This window comes from Plectropomus leopardus, chromosome 14 (genome assembly GCF_026936395.1).
Source record: "Plectropomus leopardus strain MGB_pleo_1.0 chromosome 14, ASM2693639v1, whole genome shotgun sequence".
NCBI lineage: Eukaryota > Metazoa > Chordata > Actinopteri > Perciformes > Serranidae > Plectropomus > Plectropomus leopardus.
The window spans coordinates 11,811,973-11,834,504 of NC_142189.1; the positions used below are offsets into that span (position 1 = coordinate 11,811,973).

At 39.8% G+C, this 22,532-nt stretch overlaps 2 protein-coding genes and 1 long non-coding RNA gene across 7 annotated transcripts in view; 2 read left to right on the forward strand and 1 right to left on the reverse strand.

Annotated features, from left to right (window-relative positions):
• LOC121953371 (single-stranded DNA-binding protein 3) overlaps nt 1-13,772 on the forward strand; it is a 52,031-nt gene extending 38,259 nt beyond the window's left edge. The window contains exons 6-18 of one of the 5 annotated variants that reach the window (XM_088087397.1): nt 194-277; nt 1,411-1,470; nt 1,587-1,653; nt 3,424-3,488; nt 4,203-4,264; nt 4,779-4,824; nt 5,523-5,558; nt 5,678-5,729; nt 6,961-7,031; nt 7,430-7,508; nt 7,622-7,650; nt 8,305-8,406; nt 11,148-13,772. In XM_088087397.1, the coding sequence (XP_087943523.1) occupies nt 194-277; nt 1,411-1,470; nt 1,587-1,653; nt 3,424-3,488; nt 4,203-4,264; nt 4,779-4,824; nt 5,523-5,558; nt 5,678-5,729; nt 6,961-7,031; nt 7,430-7,508; nt 7,622-7,650; nt 8,305-8,406; nt 11,148-11,318 (924 nt within the window). In that variant the 3' untranslated portion in view covers nt 11,319-13,772. Of the gene's footprint in view, nt 1-193; nt 278-1,410; nt 1,471-1,586; nt 1,654-3,423; nt 3,489-4,202; nt 4,265-4,778; nt 4,825-5,522; nt 5,559-5,677; nt 5,733-6,960; nt 7,032-7,429; nt 7,509-7,621; nt 7,651-8,304; nt 8,407-10,871; nt 11,087-11,147 lie in introns of those variants that run through there. The other 4 variants (XM_088087396.1, XM_042500418.2, XM_088087398.1 and 1 more) reach the window with 4 other exon arrangements.
• A 749-nt stretch (nt 13,773-14,521) lies between these two features.
• LOC121953589 (ankyrin repeat domain-containing protein 34B) lies at nt 14,522-22,178 on the reverse strand. The gene is made up of 5 exons (XM_042500754.2): nt 21,835-22,178; nt 20,574-20,789; nt 19,882-20,064; nt 18,817-19,033; nt 14,522-15,390 (listed from the first exon to the last, which is right to left on the reverse strand). The coding sequence occupies exons 2-5, from the start codon at nt 20,784-20,786 to the stop codon at nt 14,573-14,575; spliced, it is 1,431 nt and encodes a 476-aa protein (XP_042356688.2). The 5' UTR covers nt 20,787-20,789; nt 21,835-22,178; the 3' UTR covers nt 14,522-14,572.
• LOC148187436 (uncharacterized) lies at nt 16,688-20,722 on the forward strand. The gene is made up of 5 exons (XR_015778641.1): nt 16,688-17,500; nt 18,853-19,056; nt 19,187-19,252; nt 19,888-20,101; nt 20,586-20,722. It is a non-coding gene; the product is annotated as an uncharacterized LOC148187436 (long non-coding RNA).
• Nucleotides 22,179-22,532: the final 354 nt, after the last annotated feature.

Below are 22,532 nucleotides of genomic sequence, written 5' to 3' on the forward strand. Positions count from 1 at the left end.
TAATCTAACTGCAGATTTGAAAGAGCTTTATCCATCTTCTTGCTCCTCTTTTTCCTCCTCAACCTAAAGACTCCCCGCTGACTCCCCCTCCTCTCGTCCTCCTCTTTCTTATGATTTTAATCGGGCAATTCCTCCAGGTGTAAAGCCCACTTTTGGGCCCTCCCCTCTCTGATATCGCTCTTCTTTCTTAAAGGGACCACCCGGCTCTCAGCAGTCCCCCCACGCACAGCCCCCCCCACACAACCCCAGCAACCCCATGATGGGACCCCACGGCCAGGTAAGACGCAAACTCTTTCTCTCAAACACCCCTCTCTCTTTCATTCCCTCCAAATCCCCCCTCCCACCCCCTCACCCACACACAAGCTCTTTTTCTTTCCATTCACTACTCGCACACCTCCTCTTCCTCTCCTGCCCTCGAGCCCCGTTAGCTCTAGTTTTGTTCTGGCTAACTCCTCGTAGATGTCGGCCCCTGCGGTCCCACCTCAATGAAAGCCGAGCATCCAGAGGCAGCAAGGGCCCGCTCCTCTTCAAGACCCAGAATCGGCTGTCCCTGTGCGGGATGAATAATTCACTCCTTGCCCCTCCCCCGGAGCAGCTTGTGGGGGGTTGCACACTCATCTGCTCCTCGGCTCTTAACACACATGCACAAACGCACACGGCACAATCCCCTCTGCTCTGCCTACTTGTTCTTGCACCTTATAAATAAAACAGGGGACAGGCACTATGGACACGTCACATATATATATGTACTCATACACATAGAGTTTTGAGTTATTCAAGCTTCTAACTAGAGAAGAACGCATTCAGTGTATTGTAATAAACTTGAATTCTCAGTCAGCGGGTGATTCAACACTTCTCCAGAACAGTAGCTACAGATTCACCACAGTGGAGGTAAAGCTAGCCTTTGCCCATTAACCGCGGCAGCCCGGCTCTTCATTCTTGTGGTTTCTGGTTTCCGTCTTGTGTGCGAGAGAGTGTGGACATGCTTCCTCTAAGGCTTTTGGATGGTGTTGTTGGCCTGAGGTGTCTCTAACTACGCATGCAGACCACAGGCCGAATCAGCTTACACCACAGTGAGAGCCGGCGGTGTGTGCAGGGAGCTGTGTGAGCTCACACACAAATCCGAGCCCTGAGTGTGAATGAAAGCAGGCATTGTTAAAGACATTAAAAACAGACTCGGTTAAGTGTATTTTTTTGTGTTTCTAAGCGGGTGTGTTGATGATCTCTCAGTGTCATCCTCCATTCTCCAACCACACTGTGTCCATCTGTGTGTTCTCACTGCTCCTCCTGTCTGAGTGCTCTCGGATTAATCAATAATGAAAATGTCGTTTTCTGTGTCCCTCTTTCCCCCACATTTCCCACCCTCAACCCCCTTTTTTCCCCCTTTATTTCCTTTATTTCTCTTTGCAGCCTTTCATGTCACCACGGTATCCAGGTGGACCGCGCCCCGCACTCCGAATGCCAAATCAGGTTCTTGAGCTGTTTCTTTTCTTCCTTTGTAACTTTTTTTTCAGTCAGTATCTGTGTTGTAAAGTGTGAAAGTGAGTCAGTATTTTAATCAGTTTCCATATCTGGTCTTTCCTCAGCCTCCGGGGGGAATCCCTGGTTCTCAGCCTCTCCTGCCAAACAGTTTGGACCCGACAAGACCTCAAGGTACGACGGCTCGCATAGCTGAAGATCTAAAGGGGGTTCCTTATTTTAAAATATGTTAGCAGATGGTGTGTCTATGTGAGATGAATACTCTACTACAGCTTTAACTAATGACAATTTTCATTATTGATGAATCTTTCCATTCATTTTTCAACTCAACTCAACTTAACATTGAAACTGATTTCGGTTTGTTCCAAAAAGGAGAGTACTGACAGTAATGCTACTCAAGCTATAGAAATATCAGAATATTCAAGCACTTGCTAAATAAATCTAGGCATGATTATTCCTCCTCCTCATCACATAAGCGGCTGGCAGTTCTCCAAATTTTGTTTTAATTCTTGTAACGTGACTGTTCAAATGATTGCGCTCGAATCGTCACCGGCTCGGTGTAATAAATAAGTGGACATGGAGCCCTGCTGTGTGCTAACAATGTATTTATTTTAATATGAATCCTTCAGAAACCCTGAAAAAGGATAAAAGCCCGCCGCAAGTTTTGTGTTTGTGGCAGCAATAAAAAAGTGAAAATGATAAGAAAAAAGAAAAGCTGCAAATTCTCATATTGCACAAATAGTTTGACACATAACTTAAAATGAATAAGAAATTATTGCTAATTTATTTCACAGCCGATAATTCAGCAGATGAACAGGCCATTTCAGGACTAAACTCCTAACCAACTTTTTTTTATCTGTTAGTTTTTCTACAAATTCAGTCCTTTTTTCCTGCGTGGACTGAATGTTTGTGGGTGTGTCTGGCTCAGTGAGGGGTCCACGGTGATTTAAGCTGCAGATTACAGCTTTAGGGGCCAGCAGGATACAACTAATGGGATTAGGATGAAGCATTGTCTGCAGCACGTCTTAATTCCTGATTTTAAGTAAAGGAGCCATATGTGGATTTACACGAAGACTCGTGTGTTATGTGCAGTGCGCTGCAGTCAGGGTGTGACTCTGGTGTGGTGTTTATTTTGCCTGTTTGGTTTTAACTTAAGTCTTAAACCAAAACTAATGTTTTAGTCAAATTTGTTAACTAAAAATGTGGGCATTTTAGTCTTGTCTGATCTAGTAAAGCCAAAACCAACTTCTTTCACATTAGATTTTTTTTTTATTACCCGATGAAAAACACAATGGAATGATTGAGAGTGCAGCTGTGAAGAAAGTTTCTGGTCTTATGGTCTGATGGTGTCAATTTAAGGAACACATCAGATATGAGCCCATATATCGCATTTTTTCTTTCTCCCAAGTCTTGTTGTCGTCATTTTTAGCTTTAAGTAAATTAAGCAAAGCAAAGCAAAACAAAACTTTATATAGCACATGTAGCTCCAGGTGGAAACACAATGTGCAGCACAACACGTCGACTACAACAGAAGTTGAGTACTGTTGAGTTGAGTACTGAAGAAGTAGAAGAAAATGAACTTATTTAGATCAACAACTGATCAGTAAAAAATTAATGAGATTAAAACCATTAATAATAATAATAATAATAATAATAATAATAATAATAATAATAATAAAGACCAACAGTTGGCCAATAAAAATATGACTCATTAATTTAGATTAATTAAATAAGTAAGAATAAAATAGAAATAGAGTTGAAAGAAAATGAAAATTAAAACTAGCAAGACAGACAGCTGAAAGGCGCAGCTAAAATGTTTTCAGCATAGTTTTTAGGGATGATAGCATTGCCTCTTCATCATCTTGTGTTAGTCATAGTAAAAAAAAAACATATTTAATCATAGTTTTTATTAACAAAATGAACACTGCGGGTCTGTTCTTGCAGGACATCCCAACATGGGTGGACCTATGAGAATGAACCCTCCTCGAGGAATGGCCATGGGCCCACAGGTAAGACGAACCTGAAACCACACACACACTGATTTATGACTGAATGAGGCTTCACACACATCTGCAGGTGTGTTTTTGTCACTGTTTAGTTTTGTTATTGTAACAGAACTGTTATCAAAGTCGAAGTTAACTTTATTGTCAATTCTGCGATGTGCGCTTGACGCACAGGAATCGTAAATACGTTATATGTATATATGCATAGAACTGAATAATAAGACATTAGAAAAAATATGAGACATAATGTATATACATACATATGCCGTATGTATATTCACATATGTGTAATGTGGTGGGTGCAAAAGGCAGGAGGATTGTGTTGAACCATGTAGTATATTATACTCTATACAAGTATAGCATTAGCAATAGCTATGGCATTGAATACGTTGTTATATTCTTATGAATTATATATCACTGTCTATGGAGGTGTGATTGCTCTTTAAGGCTAAAGCTGTATCATTTCTTGATTTGTAGTTCCTTCTGTACAGTCATCACAACAGTCCAGGCTTGTTTCTCGTTTGTTTGAAGAGATCACAGCTGCTCTGTCCAGTGATGTATGTGTGAAACTAGAAAATGTTGCACAAAAGGCCAAATCCAACACAGTTCAAGAGTCACAATCAGTAATATTTAGAGAAACAAGGAGATTATTGAGAATCAGTTAAACTTTCTCATTGAATGTTCTTACAGTGTTTTTGTTTTTAACTATTTGTCTTACAGAATTATGGAGGTATGAGGCCTCCTCCCAACTCCATGGGCGGCCCCATGCCAGGCATGAACATGTAAGTTAAAGCATGCTTCTGGTGAAATATAATGCTGCACATACTGAACATTTAAGCCTCTACCTACAGCTGATTTTGTCTTCTTCAGTCTGCCAGTGAAAACAGCCTGTAGTTTGCAAACTGCAGGTTCACTTTTGGCTTAAATTTGTTTTTGAGACATATGAAAGTCATTTTGATGAAATATCACTATTTTAATATTAGACTTGGTTATGTATGCTGATTAAAGTGTTTGTTGCACCTCATGTGATCCTTCAGAAATCTCAAAATCCAACAATAATTTTATAGTTTCTGGCTATGATGAATGGTATCAATTTGGCAATTTTTTAAAAAAACATGCCTTTCAAACCCACTGGTTGTTGGGTTCAGAGGGTCTTTTCTGTTTTTGAATCGTGTACAAGTTATTTATGTTTCTTTTCTCTTTGCACCATTATTGTGTTCCCCTCTTCATCGTTTTCTTTCTTTCCTTTGTTCTTCTCTTCCTCGGTTCCTTTCTTTTTGTTTGTTTGTGCCTCAGGGGTCCCGGAGGAAGAGGGCCTTGGCCAGGACCTAATGCTAACTCTGTGAGTCAGAAAGCCTTGACCTTCACACACGGCCACATAAAGGTGTTGGGCAAAGAAAGAGGAAATGACCTTCAGTGTTGTGTAACAGCCCAGAAAAATACAAACGTTATGCTTATGAGTTTCAGCTTTGGTTTTCCAAGGCAGTTTCACCGGAGGACATTTAAAGGGACAGTTCACCCCAAAATCAAAAATACGGACCTTGTTGTGAGCAGTTTCATGTAGGAACTGTTTTCTGTCCTGATATCTGAGTAGAGACAATGCTGTTGAGTTTTTTCAAAAGTATTTTTTGGCACTTTGAGCACCATAAACCGAGTGCCATCTAGCTCCATTGTGTAGGAGAGAAGGCAGACATCTCTACAGCCGATATCTCCAACACTCAGCAGCTCACACCAAAACAATCTAGAGCTATAAAAAGCAATAAAGGTAAGAAGAAAAAATATGTACTTTTGATTTTGGGGTGAACTGTTCCTTTAAATGTATATCTAAAGTACAAATTATGGCATTAAAAAATGACTTAAGAGTTAAAACAAACCCCTTTGCTACAGTCTGAACATTTCTTAACTTCACAAAAGTTTTTATTGCAGGACTTTTGTATTAGATTGTAAGGCGTTCCTCTTATTTTGTCCACCCTGTATAGATTCATATTCAGTGTCCTCTGACCGTCAGATCTGATTGTCTGTTTCTTCTCCCCCCTGCAGATAGCCTACTCCTCCTCATCTCCAGGAAACTATGTCGTGAGTTCAAAATAGTTCAAAATACTGAGCAGCTCTCCTGCATTCAGTCACAGTATAATTATACTGACATTTCATGTTGTGAATGTAATTTTAATCTCTATCATCGGCTGTCTCCCCAGGGTCCTCCAGGAGGAGGAGGTCCACCTGGAACTCCCATCATGCCCAGCCCAGGTGGTGCGTCACCTAACTACGTCCCCAGCACTAACACTTGTCTCAGAAATAGACTTCTCTCCCATTTTTTCCTCACTAAACAAGCATGAATGTGTCCCCTCACCTACCAAACACTGTTTATTTTTCATTCAGGGTTCCCACGGTCATTAAATTCTTGGAAAAGTTAACTCTAAAAACTATTTTCCAGGCCTGGAAATGGTTTTGAAGTAGCAGACTCTTTTGAAAAATGCATTGCTGAAAATACTTCCATAAAAATCCCAAAACATGCCTCACATCATGCAAAGTATGCTCCCTGTATTACTATTTAACTGCTGAGTGACTGTGTAAATGTCATTAATATCACGTGACACACACGGACCAGACCGACATCATGTCTTGCCGAGGCCACAGTATTGCGGACGCTTAGGTTTAGCGATGTCGCAAAACAGTTTAAATTCTCATTTATGCTCCTTTTTTCTAAGAAATTAGATCTTTCTTTATCAAATGTTGTAAACCTTCACGCGTCCTTTATAACGGCACAGATGCAGCCAATAGAGGCACCAGTGGGCAGAATCACAACAGCAAAGTGAAGGTGGAGGCGGTTGTAATAATGTACCTTTAAATGGAGGCAGCGTTGTAGACCGTGGTAGTCTGTGCAGCCATTATATACATCCCAACATGTGGACTGAGAATTCTTCTCAATGATTTCACTATATATCACTATAAATTATATATAACTGATTCAGTCTGTTCTGTCATTAATAATATCTCTTCATTGTCTCCTCCTCTTTGAACTGCACTCCACTGCCCCCATGATCTCTTGTGGTACTGCTCCATTTTGTCCGTATCCTTAAGCTTTCAGAAAACGCACACAAATACGTAACTAATGAAGGCAGAGTACGGACAGAGGGCTCTGTCTCCGTATGTAACGTTGAGCATAAATGAGCCCTCAGACCTGTCCATAACCGGACGATTGTTTGATGAGAAATAAATAACATTTTGTGAAGTTTCTGTCAGTGCTAGTCTGGTCTGTGGATATATGCAGATAGTTGGCGGCAGAAATGTTTAACAAGGTAGTAAAGTTGAAGCTTAAAGCTGTACGCTCGATCTTAACGTTTCAAAAATGAATCAGTAACAAAATGGGGGAACCCTGCTCATTTCAGCAGTTGATTTATTTGATGACGTATTTGTTATTAGTGATTGACAGCATGTCTCTGATATTATGTAACTAAAGTTTTTGCTTTTTCCTCAGATTCGACCAACTCCAGTGAAAACATCTATACGATGATGAATCCTATCGGACCGGGAGGCAACAGACCCAACGTGAGTCAGATTCAGTTCACTTAGTAATTTAAAAAAAAATCTCCGTAATGTTGTTTTTAAGGTTTAACTTTCCAGACTTGTTTCACACAGTGAAGATTGATTTCTCGGTTAAAAATTATGGATGTCGTTGTAACGATTAAAATTACACAACCTTGCCCACAAAAATGAATTCAGCTCAAATGGGGTTTATAACCACATCACTGGGCACCAGTACAACTCAGCATTAGAGAAACATAACGCCGCCGCGCTGAGCTCAATAAGAATCGACTGGAAACGAACCAGGAAGAATAAATTAAATAATCTCGACTTCACCTCCGAGCTGAAGAGACCACAGAGGTCAAACATGAAAAGTATCGTTACAGTCGTTTAAAAGCCTTCCTCTACATCTTATCTGCCAGTTCCCGATGGGACCTGGGCCTGATGGGCCAATGGGAGCCATGGGAGCCATGGAGCCACACCACATGAACGGATCACTAGGTGGGTTGAAACACAGGGCGGCTTCAGGAATCACTGATCTGTGTAAAACAGCGCTTTATTTTGAAACAAGCTTACCTTGAAAAACAATTGAACTATTTCTTCCACCTCCTCAGGGTCTGGGGATATGGACGGGTTGCCAAAGGTGAGTGTATATCACATTTTTAATGAACTTGCTGAGTTTGTTGTATTTCAAATCTTTATACTTTCTGCACTTTATGAGGATAGTTTGGGTCTTTTAAAGTAAGGTTATATGAGGTACTCATCCATAGTCTGTGTACTACCTGCTGTAGATGGCTGTCAGCACGCCCCAAGTTTGGAAACTAAGTAATGAACAGGGTTCCCACGGTCATAGAAAACCTGGAATAGTCATGGAATTTCATGGTCTCATTGAAAAAAGTCATGAAATTAGTAAAAATACTTGAAATATCTCATGAAGTTAGGGAATTTTTGTTGTGTGAGATGAAATTAATTATTAAATGACAATTGTTAAAGAAACTTCCATGTAATGTAACAGATGTAACCAGCTGTTAGAGATTGGAAATCATTCCTGTTTCATCCTCACAATAATAATCAACTGGAGTAAAGTATATTATATAGTTCTGTTCATGCCATATATCTTAAAATTTAATGTAACAGATCCATGAAAAGTTTTTGAATTTTATCCATGAAATGTGTGGGAACCCCAAACGAACTGCTGTGGACTCGGGCAGCAGCAAAATCCGAACTCTAAATATTATGTAACTTAAATCTGGACAAACCCTTTAAAATGCATTTTTTTCGCCCTCTTTTCCTCCAGAGCTCCCCTAATAACATGGGGGGCATGAACAACCCTCCTGGTACGCCGAGAGATGACGGCGAAATGGGCGGGAACTTCTTGAACCCATTCCAAAGCGAAAGTGTAAGTAAAGCGAGTGAACGACATCTCACGACCCTTAACGGTTATCCTTGACTTCATGACATAAACAACAGTGGATGAATGCAAGCAGAGGGTTCACCTGATTGTTTGATTTTGATCGGAGACTATTGACTATTCTGGTAAAGTTTGTGTCTTGTCCCTAAATGTATTTTATTTTTTTGTAGCTGCATCGGTTAGTCTAACATGTCATGTAATTTGAGCAGAGTGTTGGCAGTGTTACTTTTCAACTGACACTCCCTGTTAGCAGGCCCTGGTTAAAAAAAATAACATTGTGAAATCTGATCTTAGATGTTGTATATTATTAATCCCCAACTTATGGAAAACCTAGCCCAAACCCAATAAGGCAAAAAAAAAAAAAAAAAGCAGAGGACTGAGTTGATCTGAGGACAATCTGCCTGGCCGAATAGACCCATGAATAAAAAACTCTGTTCCAAAATTTTGTTCGAACAGGCCCAAAAAAGAGCAAGAGACCACTAATAACAGCATCACCCACAGTCGAGAAGAACAGCAATAGGTGACATTTTTCCTGCAGCTCACAGCTCGCACTCATGCAACAAGAAAACACCTTTTATTGCTCTGAAAATTATGATGCACCACATGATCAGAGCTGATCACAAGTCTACTCAGATCCGGTCAGGTATTACACACACACTGGCACAAAGAACAGAGCCCAACTGGACCCAATTAGGCAGAATATCATTTTGACATGACTCAACTCAATTTCCGTGTCACATAAGAAACCAAGCAGACCTGTGAAGACCTCTAGTAGTTTAGTATTACGTGGGACACAGCACTGTAAAATGAATTTGAAATGCAAAACATGCTACGCTGTTCCTGCACTGCACAGCAGCATGTTCTGTCTACAGAATAATAACAAAAACAGGGCAAATAATAAGGAACTGTAAATAATATATGATGTTCTGCTTGCATTGTAGCCGCTCTCTAATCATTTAGAAATTCATTGTATACCCTCTATATCAGTGATCAGTCGATAAACACAAGTTATTTGTCGTATGTAAGGAGATTTTTTTCAGCTTTAAGTAGGAAGTAGTTGCAGAAGTTTTCTGTGCACAACAGGTGGAAGATTATGTAAGATTGTGACGTTCTCTTGCCCTCGGCCTGGAAAGCTACAGGGTGCACAGGCTGGAAGTATAGCCGAGCTCAAATAACCTGATTCAACTGATCAGCAGGAGGGCTGGGAATCATTGGAATTATTTCAAAATAAGAGCTGTTTAGAGCCACCAAAGTGATACCATATTAACTCCCTACTTTTGGAAATAAACTCAAGTTTATTCATCTTGAATCAATAGAGTTTAAGCTAAGATTGCACCAGTCTGATAATGATATAGGGCCGATATTGACTCAAAGCTGGATCATGTATCATGACAATGAAGCCAGTCTTTGAAATTCAGTATCTGTGTCTGATTATGTACAAGCGTTTGTTTGTTTCATGCTGGAATTTAAATTTCAGTTAAAGTTTTGACCAGTTTGTCACTGCATTTAAAAGGTTTACACTTAATAATAATATATATATAATTATTTATGTATTTGTCACATTTTGTTTTACAAAGTTAAGAAAGCAGTATTAATGTCAGCCCTGTAAAAAAAAAAAAAATGTTTTAACCTAAAATAAGTTACTGTCTGGGCTGCCTTAAGTTGAATTGCTACAAAATGATCTCAACTTGTCCTCTTACATTCAGTCAACTTAAAATATAAAAGCACCGCTTATACTAACTGTTTTATATTAAAATATATATATATATATATATATATATATATATATATATATAACGGCTTAATGGTACTCTTAACGGTTCTTTTTGGGGGGTTTTAGGAGAAAGAGAAAAATTAAGAACAGAATTAACTTTGAGATATGTATATAAAAATTAGAATTATTGCAAATTACAATCGGAGTTAGTGAGATAAAAACAGTAAAACACATCATTATGTAACCTCAATAAACAAGAAATATGCTTTTGTAAAATCTCCAATACAGACAGCAGAACTGTTAGCTCATTGATCCTCTGGTGTTGCGTACGGCTTGGTATCGGCGGATAATCGAAGCCCAGGAATCGTGTCAGGAGTGAAAGAGTCGGGTTGGTGCATCCTTAGACAAACCAGCTGTACACCATCTATCCGATGAAACCAGTCTAAAACTGACAAATTTTGAAATGTAAATATGTGGTTGGACGTCTGATGCTCTGTGCTCACTTCATCTTTACCAGAAAGTTTTTCAGTCTAATCCCCAGCGCTGATCATCAAAAAATAGCTGAATTTTGAGGTGTCTATTGCTTGAATCAGGTGTTTTAGAGCCGAGCAGGAGCATGAAGTCTGTGCCTCCTCGAGCTTTGCAGGTCTGGGTGTGAGCGCCCTCTGGTGTTTTCATGTGGTCAGTGACATATCCACTCATCTGTGCCCTCCTCCCCCTTCCCTCTCTCTCTTTTCAGTATTCACCCAACATGACGATGAGTGTGTGATTTTATTTTTTCCTTTTTTTTGTATTTTTCTTTATTTCCTCCCTCCTATTTTTGTACCCCTGCACCTGATTTTTTTTTCTTCAATTCAATCCTTACTCCATCTGGGATTGGACCACCTCCCTTCCTCACACACACCCTCTGACCCGCCCCCTCACACACACACACACACACACACACACACATACGGGATCCCCCTTCCGTCCCCTTTTCCCCGTCTTCTCACTTGGGAACTCTACGGCCACACAGCCTTCAGGGACGGCCCTCGAGCATGCTGGGACTCATATTAAGACGGGCCCTCCCGGAGCATGCAAGATGGCGGCCGGTTTGAACAGGAAGCAGTCACAGAGCAACAGGAAGAGCCTCCTCTCTGACTCCGGCCCCGGCCTCCCTGGCTTCCTGTCAGGTTCTAGACAATGAGCGAGGGAAGGAGGACAAACAGAGAGAAAGAGGGAGAGAGGAGACTGGATAAAACAGCCCTCTCGTGAGGAGGACGCAGCCTCGGGTCTTTTTCGCCGCTGCCTGGAAGCTTCTCAACCTGGACTTTTTATTTTTTGTCGCCCGATGGATTCAGTTGCGGGTCAGGCGCTATGACCCCTTCGCCCCCCCCCCACATTGTTCTCTTTGTGTGTACATTTTTTAACAGAGGTGTTGTGATGATCAGTGAACTTTTTCTTTTTTTTTCCATTTTTTTGTGTATGTATTGTATCATTGCTATTTTTATTATTGTATTATTGTTATTAATGATATTGCTATGATCATTTTAAGATTTTCTGTTGTTTTAAGGGCACATTAATATGATGAAGACAGTGCGTGTGCACACAAATTTAGAAATTGTTTGTGTAGCATGTGGCTCCGTGCGAGCACACTGCCCCCTGCAGGTAAGACTTATCCATTGCGGTACTGATTGGCCCTTTTATTTTTAAACTTTCAGAGTTTTAGCTAAACATTTTAACTCTTTGTTCAATAACCACAAGAAGCGGCTCCTGTTTTTAGTAGCTTCCATGCAGTGAAATGCACAGCTCTATTTATTTATGTACTTTAAATTTGTCTTATGTTACTTTTTTAAAAGTGTTATCCCTGTTTGTTTTTTGTTTTTGTTTTTTTTTGTTAATGCAGAACTAGTAGCAACTGTGTAAATATTCAGATCCAGTCAGCAACGTCTCCTCATGTCCGTCATTCGAGCCCCTCTCTCCGAGGACCCCCCACCCCATTCATGCTGCTTCCACTAATGCTGCCCACTTAGTTCACTCCAACACTGCATCATCGTCTCTGCTGAACTGTCGTGAACACTCGGATTGTTTTCGTTTGCTGATGAGTCCTCAACACACTGTGATGTACGTCTGTGCTTTATGGGACTTTGCTTTTACACAGTTTAGCTCGCAGTCGCAGGCGCCCCCTGAAAGGACTCTCCGCTGATCGGATCAGAGCGAAGCAGGAAGGGGAAAGGCTCTGTTGACTGTGACGAGTGGCCTCCCTCCCTTTGCTCACCTTGAAGAAAATCACCCCCACCCCCCCCTCACCTTTCCAACGGGCCAGCATCGACACACACTCGCAACCCCCCTCCCCCCGTCTGATTTTTTTTGTACAACTCTCTCCCATCTTTTGATTTAAATTTTTTTGTAAATACTGTAAAATGCATTTTGATATCATTGACATGTTTTGATATTTTCAAAAAATCACAACAGTTGATTCAGAAACGATTCGGGGCAACTGTGTGTTCAGAGGTGGTGTGTCTTTGATGACGAGAAATAGAAACTGGAGCTGCTATAGACTATTACGCTATTTCACCTCATCACACACAGACGTGGCGCTTCGCTGTGGCGTCAAGGGATCTAAGATGAGGACGAGGGAGGACAGTTTTGTAGTGAGTTTTCAGCTAACTCATTGTCACACACATTTCCTCGACAGATCTTTAAACTCTTGTCCAGAAGCCTCCATCCGCTGCCTCTGTTCTTGGGGAATTTTTGAGCAAGGTGGCCAGAAAAAAAAAAATTAAAAAAGCCACAAAACAGGCGTATTTTTCACTGTGTTTGACAGGGAATTTGCAAGAACAGAGCAAAAAAAGAGGCAAGTTTTTCATAATAAAACTCCACGTCTCGTCTGCCTCCGACACATTTAACTACCCTCTCGACACAAACTGAAAGCAGGGCACACAGGACACTGGCTCTCAATCCGACACACCAGGGACCAGAGTTTACTATGAAGGAATTTTTTTTAATCTATTTAAAAATGGGGTGGGGAGAAATGTTTTTGGAAAGTAAAGAGAAAAAAGATTTGTGCTTATTGCTAAGAAGAGGTAGAGAGAGTGCGGGAACAGGCGTTTGTCCCCTGTACTTTGAAATACTGTTGTATAAAATGCAGTCAAACTTCTCTCTATCTTTCTGTCCTGTAAGTAAAGCCGTCACAACGTTGATCATTTCTGTATTTCTATTGTGCTGATGTATAATACTGTAACATTCAGGGGTAGGGAGGGTTAAGAGAGGAAATTTTTTTGAGGGGAGTAAAGATTTTTCTGTTCAGTTCCTCATTTTTTTTTCCTCTTGATGACAAAGCAGTATTGAATATGAGGCAGTCTGTCCTTGGGGAGTTGCTTTGTATCTCATGTTAGGGTAGTTTCAGATCCTAAATGTCTCGTGTAGTAAAATGAGAGGTTCCTTCTTCGTATGTTTCTTTATATTGTAAAGTTTCTTTAGACAAAAAAATGTTGCTTATTGGAAAAAAAGGTGGGAAAACTGCATTGATAATAAATGTAATTTTTTTTTTGGTTTTGTTTTAATTTTCATCAAGTTGTCAGTCGTTTTTGCCTGTGTCCCCCTTGTTGTAGATACATATTAAAAACAAATAAAATGACTTCACTCCTTTTGCCATGAACATGCACTTCTTTTACTTGACTTAAACTCTTGTGATTTACTGTCACTCAGTGTTCAGTTTTTTAGTTCCTGCACCGGTGATAGCCGAGGTCAGAGGCATTATGTTTTCGGGTTGTACGACTGTATGTCCATCCATTATGAATGCTATATCTCAAGAACGCCTCGTGTGAATTTCTCAATATCGGAGACAAACATTCACTTGGACTCAACAATGAGCTGCTTAGATTCTGGTGGTCATAGGTCAAAGATCAAGGTCCATGTGACTTTATCTTACTCATACTTGTGAACGCAATATTTCAAGAAAACCTTTAGGGGATTCCTTTAATTTGGCACAAGCGTGGTGGTCAAAGGTCAAGGTCATGATCCGTCATTTTTCAGATGGGTCAAATGACAAGTAGGAAGCAAGTTATGAAATGCCTTGTAAATATGGACGTGCCAGTGAGTTTTACATCCGGGCAATGAAAGCCAGCTAACCCCACCACACAGGAAGCAAAGGTGAGTGAGGGCCTTCAGATATGTAACAAAATGTATATTTTACTGGTTCATGTTGCACTTCTGATACCAAACAAGCAGTTGTTTTCACAGCACTGTAATATTAAACTATTTGTTTTAACGTAAAAAAGTTGTTCTGGCTACCTGAAAATTTTAAGTTGGCTGAATTGTAGAAGGTCATTTGTAATGAATAGAAATGATTGAAACAGTTGTAATGGTGAAGCTCTTTACTTTTGAACAATTTACAGTTTACCAACATAACTTAATGTTTTCTCTTGTCAGAAAGCCTCACTATGAAGGGATGAAGGCCTAAATTGTTTCTCCCCCTCTGATCTGCTCAAGCTGTACTGAGTGGCGTCGCAGTGACCTCCTGCTCCTCTCGCTGCAGCAGGAAGCAGGAGGAGCAACCAGGGAGGTGACGGAGGAGGCGAGCTGCAGCCGAGGGAGTAACGCCGGTCGCACAGATGCTCTGGATGAAGAGGAGGGTGGAGGAGAGCTGGGTGGGTGAGGCAGAAACACCATGCTCCTGCTTTTCGAGGTGGACACCTGCATTGGGACCTGGAGGTGGAAGTCTGACTGGTCGACTAACGGAGGGAGGTGAAGCAGAGGAGGAACCACCATGACGGAGGGGAGGGTGTTTCTGCGTTGGGATTGAGGAGACTGACAGGAAGGAAGCTTTTCAATCAAGGAAGCTCCAGGAGTCAGACACCTCTGAGGGACCAGTCTGCTCGCTGTCCCCTGAGACGAGCTCATCTCTGTGAGGGAGAGAACCGACTGAGAAAGCCTCGGAAGAAAATCCTCACGGTAGCTGTTGTAATTCTTTCCTCCAACTCTGTCATCCCTCCTTTGAACCTCGCTCTTTTTCCTCTCTTCTATCCTGGACTGATGAAAACTTGAGTCCTCATCTCCCCTCCCTCCCGTCTCCCTGCTTGAATCCTCTCTGTCTCTGTCCTCCTGCAGGCTCCTCTCCGTCATGCCCTCGGAGTAAGCCTGGTTCAGAGAGGCCAGGTTGTGAATGGCCAGCCAGGGTTCAGATAAAACTCTCTGTCTGGGCGGAGGAGAGCTACACTGGCTCAACGGACTCAGCTCGCAGGAGGGATGTCTGCTGCTGCTGCCTCCTCTTTTACCTGATGGAGGTGAAGAAGACACACAGTGAGTGAAAATGTGGAAGTAGTTGACAAGAACTGTGTCTTCTTTTTTTTTAATAAATCATTTTTCTGGCATTTTTACCTTTATATGACAGGACAGAGGCGGAGAGAGAGGGGACGACATGCAGCAAAGGGCTACTAGCTGGAAGTGAACGCATGGCCGCTGCGGTAAGGACATTGCCTTTGTGCATGGGGCACCTGCTCTAGCGCCCTGAACTGTGTCTTCTTATGCATTTTTTTTTTTTTTTAAATATCGGTCCTCATTTCTACCATTTTTTTATGCGGAGGCCAGAGACATTATGTTTTCAGGTTGTCTGTCCGTCCATTTGTCCCATTCTTTTGAACATGATATCTTAAGAACTCCTTGAGTGAATTTCTTCAACTTTGGCACAAACACCCACTTAGACTCATCGATGACCTATTAAGATTTTTGTGGTCATAGGTCAAAGATCAAAGTCACTGTGACCTCATCCATCTCATTCTTCTTTATGTCTAAAGAATACCCCAAGGGAATTTCTTCAAATTAACAAAAACATCTTTTTGGACCCAAGAATTACCTGATTTTGGTGTTCAAAAGTCAAAGGTCGAGGTCACTGTGACCTCACAGCTCTGGATTTTTTAAAAATATGGCACAATGTTCAATGCAGTATCCCAAGAACCCCTTAAGGGAATTTCTTTAAGTTTGGCACAAACATCCACTCGAGCTCAAGAATGAATTGATTAGAATTCGGTGGTCCAAGGTCAAGGTCACAGTGACCTCAAGAAACATGTTTTTCACCATAATTCAAGAATTCATATGTCAATTATCACAAAATTTTACAGAAATGTCCAATAGGACATTACATTTTTATCAAAAATTATTATTAGTAGTATTAGTATTATTATTAGTATTATTATTATTTAAAAAAATCTAATTCTAGCTCCCCATTAAAGGGCTTTAATGTGTACAGATAATAATAAATCTTCTTCAGACAAATTTGTAATATGGGGCAATATAAATAAAAGTGATTTAATAATGCATACTTATTCTAATCAAGTTTATGTAGGAGCATTAAATGTACTCACACTGGAAAACTGCAAAAACAAAAACTTTAAACAGTCATTATTTCTAAAAATAAGACATTGATTTTTGAGCTTGTTGTTGATGTATTGTACACTATTCTCCTACAATACAATGCACGCTACAAAGGAAGCGGAGGAGCTGTGGATGATGGGGAAACAGTTATAGGAAGACGTCAGAAAAATGCTGCATTTAAATGGAAGTCTTAAGCTCGCGTTTATGATGTGCGAAATTGTGTGCATTAACTTGTGAACTCAAATTTTCACTTACAAAGTCGTTAATATCACATCGGGGTGGTGTTCATATGGCCTCTTCTTGTGAACACAGTAGATGCGACTCTATTTCAACACAGCAATAAACTACAGTATGATGATTTTGCTAAATGGGAACGCTGGTTTTATTCCATTATTGCCACATCCTTTACACAAAGCCACAAATGTTCACCACTGCGTTTAAGTGGTAGTATGGGGAAAAAAGTCAGATTTCCAAATTCCTGATGAGTCATCCTCTGAGACATGAATGTCTGTATAAAATTTCATTGTAATTAATCCAATTGTTGCTGAGATATTTCAGGCTGCACCAAAGTGGTGGAATGACCGATACAACCATATCTAATTGGGCTAAAAACACACACATTTCTTGTGCACACTTTGTTACGTGATCCATCTTAAATAGCCAGATGTTTCCCAGTCTTCATCCTCACTTGTTTCCTCTACCACCAAAATCGTATTTTATTTAAAGCCACTCTCCTTAGGTTTTTTGGTATGAATGAAGTGTCGGTTCTTATGTCGAGGGAGAAATGTGGCTTCTTTCATTGTAATGGACCAGCAGAGTTAGCTTCACCTCACCCTGACAACACATTTTCATCTTGTCTCGTCAGGAATGAGCACTCGGCTAATGATTTCAACCACCAGGAATTTGTTCTCATCTGTCTAGACTTGCCTTTGTTAAACACAGCTGTGCTGTATCAAGGAGGGGCACCGTGTCTGCATACTGAGTGCTGTTGATGGGACTCAACCCAACATCAAGGTGCAAAGCCAGACAACTTGCATAATAATAAACAGAGCCAGTTTGTCTACATGATATAAATGATGAGGATTACTCAACCATTTCCCCATGTTTTGCACAATTATTGTGCAATTAAAGAGCCATTCTGCTGAAATGAAAAGTTCCTTAGTTAAATAACTAAGGAACTTTTCAGTTGCCCATTTTAAAGGAATACTTCACCACCAAAATGATCATTTGTATTTAAATCACTTGTGTTATGTTGAACTCTCACAAAATTCATGCAGTATAATCCAGCTTTCATTTATCCAGTGGTATGCTCAGTACTTCCCCAAACACATGTATTTTCACTAAAATCTCACTTTTTAAAGCACTTTGTATAAACAGTCTCATGCAGGACAAGTAGCGCACCTGCCCTGTGTTCGAAACAGTATTGCTTTAGCAAAAAATGTATGTGTTTCAGAAGTCCTGAGCATACGATTGGATAAATGAGACTTACATTATACTGCACGATGTTTGTGAAAGTTTGTAAATTTATGTTTTGATATAGTTTGCTGTTGTCTAATGCGGCCCAAATTCTCTTCATTTTTGGATTCTTTGTCCAACGGAGGCATAAGATAAGATAAGATAAGATAATATAAGATGAGATAAGGTAGGTTAAGATAAGATAAGAGAAAAAAGCAAGAACGTTACTGATAAATACAATTATAAAGATGAAAATACAAATATGATGAGATAAATTAAAATGATATAAAATCTCTAAATATTATATACAGTATGTATACTTTTCATGCATGCAAGAAAGTTATCTTCATAATTCAAGTTGATGTACAAACGGGGAAGTATTCCTTTGATGTAACTGTAGATGTATTCTGTTTCTTAGCACTTTAAGAACTTATCATCTATGTTTTTTTTCTGTGGTTTTTCATGTTTTAGCACATTTACTACAGATTGCACATACCAGTGATGATTTCAGACATTCAAGGTTTTTCAGTTTTTCCCTAAATGTTCCTCTCTAACTTCCCTGGTATCTTGTGTTTTAATTAATTTGAGTACAGTTTGACATTTAACGAATCAATAGAAATGGGTAATCATCCACAGGGAACATCATGTCTGCTTTTATTTTTGTCAAAGCATGTGCTTTCACTGGCATTGCCAAAGATTATGTGACTTGCACATAAATAAAATTATGTTCACTGTGATTTATTACCGGAAGTATTTCACAAGTAAGTTTCAAACTCTTTCGGGGGGGGTGTAAAGTGTTTCTGTAACTGCACTAAATCATGCACAACAATAATATGTTTATTAATCTATAATTCATTTTAATCAGCGTTACTCACTCATCCCTCTGAAGTTGAAGATGTTTTCTCCCTCAGGTGAGCTGGGTGAGCCCGTCTTGATGACAATGTCAGACGGGGACATGCAGGACACCGGCGAGGTGTCAGGAGACGGAGGGACATTCAGGTAACGTCTGGTCACTGACCCTCCGTTCAAACCCATCTCTGTGGCGATGATGATGATGTCACGACCCCTGGCCCGGCAGGCGTCCATCAACACCTGAAGTACACAGAGCTGCTGAGGTATTGAACGGATTTGGAGTTTGAAGAAGCCAAATACTGAGGTTTTTTTGTGTGATATTCAGTACCGATATATTTGAACTGTTTTTCATGACAATCATTTAAAAGTTAATTGTTTCTTTCGTGTCTGCAGGGAGGAAAAACTTTTGAAACATGGCGGGACACAAAAACCATCCACTTAAAAAGTTTGAAATTTGAGGTACTTATACTTTAGTTGAGTATTTGCATTTCATGCTCCTCCACAACATTTCTACTACGTTTACTTAACAGAAACGATACTAATTCCTGTTTAAATTAGGATTTGACCTACAAAGCCTGTGATCAATTTATAAGCTATGATGCATTTTAAACAAGGAACATTTTAAGCTTTTTTAACTTTTAATTTATTAATAATTTTGGATGTGTTAAGGGTGTGAGTATTTTTTTTAAATTTCGGAAGTTCAACCCCAGCTCCCATAATAAGTCTATAATATACTGTTCAGCAAAAAACACTCTGTCAGACCCTTAAAGACAAAAATGCCCCCATTGAAACCCATTAAAATGACTGACATACCACATCCTTTAAACATTAACAAATCAGTGCATAAGTTATTAATCCCTGTAATTGTTATATATACTTTTTAAATGTTATAAGGTGTTGAATGCAGGACTTTAGCTTGTAGTGGTGTATTTTTACATGGGTCTGTGTTATTTGTAATTATAGAATCTTAGTACTTCCTCTACTACTGCTAAATTGAGTTTTAAATATTTTTGCAACTTTGTTATTTTGGATGCTTACCACAGCCTTTTCAGCGCTGTCTTTCTTTTCTCTCCATCTCATGTACTGACCTTCAGCATGGGCTGGTGCTGTGCATTGATGGCGTACACCAGTGCTGAGGCTCCAGAGTAGTCCTCCATGCTGGGGTCGGCCCCTCCAGCCAGCAAGGTGGACGCCACCTGAGCTCCTGCTCGCTCCATGCAGGCATACATCAGAGCAGTGCGTCCAGCCCGGTCCTGTGCGTTTGGATCGGCCTGATTGATGCAGAGTTAGAGGATGAAAATTCAAGAGGTTGGTATCCCAAGAAGCCTGAAGAATTACACAGTGTTTTGTTTGTCAGAGTATCAGAACTTAACTTTATTAAAAGTGCATGTAAATTGCTTATGATTTTATCTCACATTTCCATGAGATCTGATCTGGCATAGTTTCTTTTTTGTTCAGGCTCTCAAGTGAGAACTTTCAAACGCCCAATCCTCCATGTAATCAATAATGATCTTGCTTCAGAGTACACTCTGTTGTGTTCCACAGCTCCAAAACCACTTTGGTCGGTAGATAGAGGACACAAGCAGATTTGAGGAAACTGTTTACTATGCATTAAAAGTACCATATACTTCTCTTACTGCGGGTACACATTTATTATGCATTAGAAATACATCTGAATCAATATTCTGCTGAACTTCTGTGAAAACTTGCCTTCTGTAGATTGCATTTAAGCACATGAATTCTGAGTTGAAATGGGAAATATTACTCACTGCAGACTGACCTTGTTTTGCAGCAGGTAGGTGAGGAGTTTCTCCGTCTCAGGCCCAGCAGGCTCCCCTCTCAGAGCCTTACAGGCAGCCAGGAGAGGCGTCTCTCCTTTCGGGTTGCGCCCGTTGATCTGAGCCCCACCTTCCACCAGCAGGCGGACAAGACGGAGCTTACAGGAGACGGCTGCGCTGATGAGGGGGCTGCAGTCTGACAGAGGGTCCCCCATGGCCTGGAGGGCAAAGGAAGGTCAGACTATATTTTTTACTCACAAAAATTCACTATGTTACAAAGTTCAGCAGCAAAACAGCTTTTCTGTCTGCTCTGGGCATATTTTACCTGCTACAATTTTGTTTAAAGGGCAATAATAATAACCATATTCTCCTGATAATATCCTTTCATCAGTGTTTTTAAAAAAACACAAATCAAAATAAATTACAGGAAATATTTGTTCAAATAAACTTACTTATCTGTCTGTTATCTTTGGCAAAACTGTAGATTAAATGTTAAATACATCAAAAACAAGACAAACTGGACACAAAACGGAATAGGATTCACTTTATTACTATATAATTTAAACTATTTTAAATGAAGTATTAAACCTGTAACATTCTGCCGAATTGTTCCGTAGAGCACATTTTGATTAAAATTTGTTGAACTTAGATCAAACTGATAGTGTTGCTCAGATAATATATTTACATTTTTCATGAAACAAAAAAAGGATAAATGTTAACGCCATCACATTATACATATTTAAATTATATCAGTAGGATTTTTCACCATTTCTGAGGTGTTTTTAAAGTACTGTAATGGGAAATATCTAGAACTGATATGTGGAAATAATACTAGCACTATTAATACTACTAATTCCATGGTAAAAAGAAATTAATATATAACGATTTACTTGTTATACCAGCTGTTTTTGTTTATAATTATGATTTATAATTTGGATTTTTATCATTTTAATTTTTTCTTTCTGTTTTATAATTTTGTAAAACAGGCATTTTTTTGAATGTATTAATTTTCATTTTTTTTCTCTCTGTTTCAAAAATTAAGGGATAATTCAGCCACTTGATAGAGGCCTGTATCTAAAAAACATTGGGGTCTATAAAAAACAAACACAACCAAACAGCAACAAAACAAAAACCCATTGTATTTTTTTTTTTAAATCCATTGCAGTTTTTTTGCAGTTTTTTAAATGATTAAAAATGATATATAATATCCACAGGGTAAATAATAGATGCAAACACATCCACAAAAATAAACATTAAACTCACCTTTATGCTCCCTCTTCAGTGCTTATTTATTTCCTCTACAAACAGAAGAAAGCTTCATCCTGAGTTCATCCAGGTGATGCCATCATTTCATCCCATCCTTTAAACAGTTTGCCTCGGCTCTTGGATGAAGCGTCCTCATGTCGCTGGCCTGCAGCAACTGCAGAACATAAAGTGAGAGGATACTAACTTTCATCTCCTACCTGTGTCTCTGTGTCCCTGTGTCCTGATCTGTCCCCTCCGTCCCTGCTGGGTTGTAGGGGAGGTTCAGTCCCACAGCGAGCATTCAAAGTAATAAACCGTTTTGAGCCCAAAATGTCAACCTGTTGCAGACAGTGTGCTACAAAGACCCAGAGCCCCTTTGATATAAGTCAGCTTTGAACAGGCCTCATCTGCCTTGTGACCACCGTGTGTGTTCAAACAGAGGCAGCGAGAGACAGATGAGACACACACACCCAGTTTCAAATGCACAAACATAGCAGGTCATTTGTTTTTTTAAACTGTGATGCGATTGTTCTCTCTTTTGAATATTTTTCACTTTTTGTGTCTTTTGTTCTCTGCAAAGCAACGAGCAACTGTTTTATTAAATAAATAAATCAGACTTGAATGATTTTAAAAAGGCAAAGTGGAAGAGAGACTCGCTCTGAGCTCGTCTGACACAAGCAAAACACTTCAGCAACACTCAAATACCAGATGTGCAA

What these genes read in the sequence shown, in the direction of transcription:
- LOC121953589 (XM_042500754.2), bottom strand. Translation starts at nt 20,786, where the DNA reads ATGGGGGACCCTCTGTCAGACTGCAGCCCCCTCATCAGCGCAGCCGTC. An exon ending in CCTACCTGCTGCAAAACAAG is followed by an intron (nt 20,065 to 20,573) that starts GTCAGTCTGCAG and finishes TGCATCAATCAG; the next exon opens with GCCGATCCAAACGCACAGGA. An exon ending in CTTCAACTTCAGAGGGATGA is followed by an intron (nt 15,391 to 18,816) that starts GTGAGTAACGCT and finishes CACCTCCATCAG; the next exon opens with GTAAAAGAGGAGGCAGCAGC.